This window comes from Zeus faber, assembly GCF_960531495.2.
Source record: "Zeus faber genome assembly, chromosome: 20".
Lineage (NCBI taxonomy): Eukaryota > Metazoa > Chordata > Actinopteri > Zeiformes > Zeidae > Zeus > Zeus faber.
In genome coordinates this window covers 7,099,641-7,106,916 of record NC_137207.1, presented here as the reverse complement: position 1 = coordinate 7,106,916, position 7,276 = coordinate 7,099,641, and the positions used below count along the sequence as shown (strand labels likewise).

The window sequence follows — 7,276 nt, the reverse complement described above, 5'->3', positions numbered from 1 at the left end:
TCCCGGCGGGAGTGCATGTATCAAAGCCAAGAATGTAGAGATAGATCATTATATTGTATGAGTTGGGAAATGTAACACCACTGCTACAGGAAGATCCTTCAGAAAGGGATGTACTGCATTGGTTAGGCGGTGTATCCGCATTTTAGCCTCCAGTGACTGTGGTCACATCAGCGCTGCCTTTAAACAATGACAATTAAGACAGTGTTTCCCACACCACCATCCTAACCGCTTAAAACGTCAGAAACATGTAGAACTGTGCTTATTATGCCCTACTAAGAGCGTTCAAGACTCACAAACGATTCATTCGGAGCGAACCAACTTTTTAAATGGATCAGGAGTTGGAAGCCACTCCGGAAAGGTGAGGTTTAAGTCGCAAACTGAAAAATAATTACCTAGGACTAAAGTCCTCAGCCAAAAATAAAATACATAAAAATAAAAGGCCAAGGCGATCCAATTCATCAATTCATATTGAATGCAACTGTTTTAGTCTTTGCTTCACATCAAAATCAACAATTTTGACATTTGACTTCTCTGACCCTGGCTCATCGCTCAGGAAGTCCTCCCTGGCTCACCTACTGAACCAAATGACCCAAGAGTCCGAAAAATAAACTCTTTTTTTTGAGTGACTCGTCGAGAACCGGATCCGAACATAGGGTCGAACCTTTCATCACCACGAAAAGTCCTCACTTTCAGGGTGAAACGTATTCTGTTGGAGTTGGTTTTTTGGGCCGGAGCTAATGAGTTAGGCGAATTATTACAGCTGTGCAGTTTTGATATTGCAACACAAGAGCGTCCCAGCGGTCGAAAAACACCACATTCCAATGTGTTCTTTGGCTCCCGATCGTAGTTTTCCTTCAAAACACTGACCAAATGACATTCTACACTTGAAAACCATTTTATAGAGATTGTGTCTTTGCCTTCTGATCGGAATATCGCTTTATATCGAGTCTGAATTACTTTCACAAGCAAATAGAAATTCCCCTTGCAGCCATCAATGTTGCAACTCATTTGCTCCAAATTGGTTCCTCTTTGTTTCGCTCGCTGCAGCAGCCGTGCTAGTAAAGTAATAATACCCTGGAGCCTGCCAGAGCGCGTCGGGGGGAGGCGTGCGTGTGGTTAGCCAGGCCTACTGCTGTGACACAGCACTAACCCAGACGGAGCGCTGAGAGCGGAGCCCAAGCTGCGCGACCAAACCCCTTATTATCTTATCACCGCCAAGCCAGACCCAGACAGCGGAGAAGATACTCCCCCAAACTAACCTCAGCCCACTTGGGCGGAAAAAAACAATTTGGCTCCATTAACTGACACCTTTGGTTTGTTTTTGCTTTTTTTTTTTTTGTTTGCTTTTCTGTTCTTCTTGCCAAAAATGACTTTAAAGCGTCAGGTGGAATGTGTCGTTTCATTGTGACTCAATGATTTCTCTCCCTCACTTTTCTGCGACCAGTGGTGAAGCCCAGCGGCCATCACCTGAAGCTGGCCCTGAAGATGCAGAACTTTGGCAAGGCCATGTTCAAACCCATGAGGTGAGAGGCTAAGACCGGGTTCTAGGGTCAATGGACTGCATTTATACAGCGCTTTACAATACGTGCCACACACACGCGTGGCGGTTTCATCCGTGCAAGACGCACCCCAGCTCAACAAGAGCAGTTAGGGGTTCAGTGTCTTGGTCAGGGGCACTTTGGCGCGCTGCCGTGGTGGAGCCGGGGATCGAACCTGGAACCCTCTGACGACTGGACAACACGCTCTACCTCCCCCTGCAGTAGAACTCAGGGGCCACACAGAACACAGGAGAAAACAGGTTCACGTACTAAGGGTGTTTGTGTGTGGGTGACAGGCAGAAGAGGGATGAGGAGACCCCGGAGGACGTCTTCTACTTTGTTGACATCCAGAGACACAATGCAGAGATCGCTGCCTTCCACTTAGACAGGTAAACCGGACCGCCTGAGGCAGAGCCCACCCCTTGACTCATGATTATTTCCATCATCCACCGTACACTCGGATTTTTTTTGCAGGCTGTGTATTTATACAACGATGCTAAAATAATGCGCACTTGTCTTAATACTTCACACCGAATCCGAAAACGTGTCCGACAATCGGATCCCTCACCTAGTGATCATCGGATGAACTGTATCTGGGTTTTGCATGACACAATACATCGGGGAAAACAGAGGATCTTTTTTTTCCCCGGTACAACAGCAGCAGTTCGCACAACTGGAAATTGACCATATTCCATGAATGAGAGTTTAAAACCCCCTTTATATAGTGTTTGCAAGGTGTGAACATTTTTTAAACAAAGTCGCGTCGGACCAAAAATAAAACTGGAAAATATGACGGCGCCTCGAACGCACGCGGAAATTCTGACTCTCCACGGGAATGAATGGACTTCTGGTTTGCTCTTGTCGTTTGTCGGATTCGGTGTAAAGCCTGAAGACTAAATTGTATACCATACTTTTTGTTGATGTTTGCATGAAATGTTCAAAAGTGTAAGATTTTGTAGCAGGTATGCAGATCCACTTTTAGCGGATCAATGTAAGTGGGCGTGGCTGTGAGTGGATTGCAGGGAGCGCCAGAATGAATTGTGTTTACTCCGACTTTGGTTTGGTTTCGCAAAACAAAGTCATCAGCCGCCCACAAACGTGCCTGTCAGGCCCTGCTGTCAGGATTTCAACATAATTGCCTGGCCGAGCATTTGGAAAGCAGATTACTGTAAAGGCGCCCTGTTTCGTAGATACACACATACAGTGATGCACAACTCACACACACACACACACACACACACACACGCACACACACATGCACACACTTTCCAAAGTTACACATTACCTGCGTCATGTGAGCTGCAGCTTGTAATTAAGAAGCCACACACGGTGCTAAATCATGGCTTTCGCAATCGGGGAACGGCGATGCTGAACGCCATGATTCGCTACGCTTTCTAAACTGCAATTACCGATCCTGAAATTTCGGTATCGATAATCCCACCGTCTGGCCCGTCTCTCCAACGCAACTCGGTGTTTTGTAATCGTCACGTGACGTTAACAATCATCCCACGATATTCCTGTCGGACCCTGTTATCATCCCGCCCGGTCAGGTGGGGAAAGCCGACGTTTTGACAAGCCGCCCCCTCTAACCTCCCCGGCACGGTGGTTAGCGCCTGATTACTGTCTTTGGAGATCTCGACGTGATTACGGCCCTTGGGGGGAGGATAGGCCGCGAAAATTACAAACAACAGCGGGTGGGAACCTTCTCATTAATAGGCATCAGTGAGAGCGACTGAAAAAGGAGATAAAGATATAAACAGCAGTGCTATCTTCAGAGAGGATGGGGTTCATCTATTTGTTGTGTTTTATTCCCACTGGAGACAGACAGCGGTCAATGCTGATTTCAATCGTTAGGTTCATGATCAATAGTTTATCATTATGGTAATGGCTTCACGTCGATAACGATGAATGATGAACAGTTCAGTCAGACAACTCGACGGCGCCACGGGCGTCCGCGCCCCTCAATGGGCCGGCCTCCCTCCACCTCCCCTGCATCCGCCTGTTGGGCTCTACTCCTTCCGCCAACGGGGGGGGGATTCGAGTTCATCACTCCTGTATTTCTAGCTCACGAGGCACGCTCATGTCTGCTGTCCACCTCTCAGGGTGTGATGAGCAGTAGAGCCCAAACTCACGGCCAAGGTGATGATCGTTTCATAAAGTAAATCTAAATCTGTCGCAGGATCCTGGACTTCCGGAGGGTCCCGCCGGTGGTGGGCAGAATGGTGAACGTGACGGGAGAGATCCTCCACATCACCCACAACGAGGACCTGCGCAGCGTGTTCTTCACCTCGCCAGGTAAAAGAAACAAAAAACCTTCTTCCCTCTCTTTTTGGAAAATGGAATCTGGATCTGGGTCCTATCACTTTTGTTTTGCACCCTGCTCCCCCCTCCCCCGGCAGCGAACAACACGTGCTTCTTCGGCAAGTGCCTGTACGTGTGCAAGACGGAGTACGCGGTGTGCGGGGCTCCTGAGCTGCTGGAGGGCTCCCTGTCGGCCTACCTCCCCGGCCTCAGCATCGCCCCCCGCATCTCCATCCCCAGCCCCTGGATACGCTCCTACACCTTCACAGGACACGAAGAGTAGGACTTGACGCACACTCCATGAGAGATCACGGCAAATAATTATTTTACATGAAGTACTCACCACGAGTGACCCAAATAAGAATAAAAAATATTAAAATACAATATAATGTCATCATATTTGTAGAATTTGATCTTTATTGTAGAAGATCCAGAACTCTACCATGTTCCTGTATGGTAAAACTTGATACGAATGAACAATTTTAACATCAATGTATATATTTTTTAACAAATCACCTTTTTTTTATAATCTTTGTTGAGGGTTCTGAAGACGCCATATGACTCCACACCATTAAATCAGACGCACATTAGATAGGTGTCGAAGTACGCATCTTTTATTCGATCGCATGAGTACTCAGTACGCATGAGGATAATTTTAAAGGCACAGTTAGTGATATAACAATTTAACAAATCGGCAACAATAGAAACTACACCAACCGCCTTCGTAGCAAAGGTCGTTTTTGTCACTGAATGTTGGTCCATGCTTGCACGGACTCAAATTCAACCATTTCGGGGACATGAGCGGCCTCAGCAGCCATCGAGGGGTCAGTGGACTGACCGGCATTGATCCATAGCATTTACGAACCCCTCACCACAGTGCAACACGCCAATACAATATTTCTCATTGTGCCTTTAAAAGAGGAATTACTGCGTATACCGTGGAAAAGTGGAAAGATAATGTAGTATCGAAATGTGCCTAGTGCCATTAAGAAAGCGACCCATTCAATTTAAAGCATTAAACCATCGTATGTTGCATGTCTGTGATTTCAAATGCGAAGACCCTCAACCATTTCAATCGGTTCCACCGAATCGCTGAGCGAGCGATCGATCGACTCAGCCGCCGTGTGACACCACAGCTGCTGGTGTCCTGACTGCCTGTCTCCCCTGCGTCCGCAAGGTGGGAGGTGAACCCGTTCTACTGTGACACCGTCAAGCAGATGTATCCCTACAACTCGGGCAGCCGACTCCTCAACATCATCGACATGTCTATCTTCGACTTCCTCATCGGTGGGTGAGCCGGACGGCGGCCTCGTTCTGATAGCCGCCAAACGACGCTCATTTAAACCGGGGACAAAAAAAAAAAAACTCACCTCGCCTGTTTCCCACCACGCAGGCAACATGGACAGGCACCACTACGAGATCTTCACCAAGTTCGGCGACGACGGCTTCCTCCTCCACTTTGACAACGCCAGAGGGTGAGGAGAGCCTTCTGTCGACACCGAGTCAGTGCCTTAGTCTTTTGCATGTTTTCCACTCGCTCAAACTGGTTCCACCTCTTTTGTTCCAGTTTTGGGAAGCACTCGCAAGACGTGGTGTCCATCCTAGCCCCGCTGTCGCAGTGCTGCATGTAAGTGCTTCATGCAAATATCTGCGTGTTTAGTTCTCCATTTGTAGATACAAGCTGTGCTCCCTTGCAAAAACGGTTCATTTTCAATATCAGCCTGCCAGTAGTAGACGCCATGAGGCCAGTTAACACGGCACCATCAACACTTTAAGCTGAATGAATAGAAGTTCAAGTCCTATATTTTGGAATCCAATGGAAATGATGGGTTGACATTTAACAAGGGTAAGAGTTCGGCTTTTTTCCAGTGGAAATTATGTTCAACAAGTGCATTTACTCTTGATTCTTGAGTAAATTTAAAATCCTTAAAAAATTAAATGTAGAAATCAAGTAGTAAGGGTTAGGGTTAAAGGGTTAGAATAGGATTTTGAGCTAATACTTGAAGGCTTTTTACCGTCACCAGAGGACCAGTTTTTCTGAGGTTCATACTTGAACTTACTAATCACGGTTTCAATCCGTGAAAAAACAGACTCCCCTGTTTGCCCCGGTACCAAGTGTAGTAGCCAGCAGCTTACTCCAACGCTGTCTACTTTTAATATAACCGTGGTTCTCCATCCTCAATCCCCCAACTCCCCGCAGGATAAAGCGCTCCACCTTACTACGGCTACAGCTGCTGTCCGAGCCCCGGTACAGGCTCAGCGACGTGATGCGGGAGTCGCTGGGGCGGGACTCCCTGCGCCCCATCCTGACCGAGCCCCACCTGCTGGCGCTGGATCGCCGGCTGCAGACGGTCCTGCAGACGGTCCGGCGCTGCGCACGGCGGCTGGGGGAGGCCCAGGTGGTCGCCAAGGACTTCGTCAGGTCCACGGCCAAACCTCAGGCGGCGCCGGAGGCCGCCACCGACGGAAAGACGGACAGTTAGCGGAGGGGGAGAGAGAGAAAGAGAGAGAGAGAGAGAGAGAGAGATGGAGGGACGTCGGCCCCTGTCTCGTGGAAGCACAAAAAACAAAAATACTTGAATGGATTTGATATGGAACAAGCCATAAACGGGAGAGGGGCTACGCCGGGCTGTAACCTTGGTGGACTGGGGTCTTGTCGCAATGGAAGTGAAGTTTGCCAGCGGCTCTGTCCCTGGGACAATTTGTTAAAGCTTCTTTTAATCTTCCATCATCGGAAGATTAAGCCATATACCATCCACACACCAACCTCGTGTCTCGGGTGCACGGAAGCAAAGAAATGACGAGAGAAGAGTTTACTAGACGTTAACTGAATGAAGACGGTAAATTCACGTGATTGTGCAGTCAAAGATATCTAAATTATTCCGTGTGTTATTCTAATGAAGTCTGTGTAAATAATAATAAAAAAAATGCCAGTCAGAAAAACGTGAAAAACGTTTCAGACGTCTTAATCCTCGTCTTTCTTTCTTGGCTTTCGCACGTCTCCAGTTTCACCGAGACAGACAAGCGGTTAAGCCCTCGGGCTTTGAGCTTTAACCTGAAATTTCATCACAACCGATTTTTTTTTTTCCCCCCAGCCACCTCACCAAGTCAAACAACGGCCACAACCCTTCCTAGAGACCTCAAAGCCAGTGATCCATTGTTTTTCCCGAGCAGGAGTTTGCCCGACGAAGCAAGCAGAAAACCAGTTTCGTAACATCTTTTATAAGGTGTCAGCTAAAAAAATGTTTTAAAAAAGATTGGTCGTCAATGACGGGAAACAAGTGTGTGGGGCCTCTGTTGAAACATTGCCTGGAATAATGTTGCTTTAAGCACCAGGTAATGTACTGTATGTAGTCGTGTATGCGGTGTCTTCAGGCAAACCTGGCAGCAGTTGATTCAGACAAAGAGTAGATGGAGCTGGCCATTATTTCCTCCCC

At 47.7% G+C, this 7,276-nt stretch overlaps 1 protein-coding gene across 1 annotated transcript in view; it reads left to right on the top strand.

Annotated features, from left to right (window-relative positions):
* Positions 1–6,839, top strand: part of fam20a (FAM20A golgi associated secretory pathway pseudokinase) — a 12,522-nt gene extending 5,683 nt beyond the window's left edge. The window contains exons 4-11 of the mRNA XM_080021646.1: positions 1,445–1,523; positions 1,835–1,927; positions 3,718–3,833; positions 3,938–4,118; positions 5,017–5,126; positions 5,233–5,314; positions 5,407–5,466; positions 6,040–6,839. Coding sequence (XP_079877772.1) covers positions 1,445–1,523; positions 1,835–1,927; positions 3,718–3,833; positions 3,938–4,118; positions 5,017–5,126; positions 5,233–5,314; positions 5,407–5,466; positions 6,040–6,322 — 1,004 coding nt within the window. The 3' untranslated portion in view covers positions 6,323–6,839. The remainder of the gene's footprint in view (positions 1–1,444; positions 1,524–1,834; positions 1,928–3,717; positions 3,834–3,937; positions 4,119–5,016; positions 5,127–5,232; positions 5,315–5,406; positions 5,467–6,039) is intronic.
* Positions 6,840–7,276: the final 437 nt, after the last annotated feature.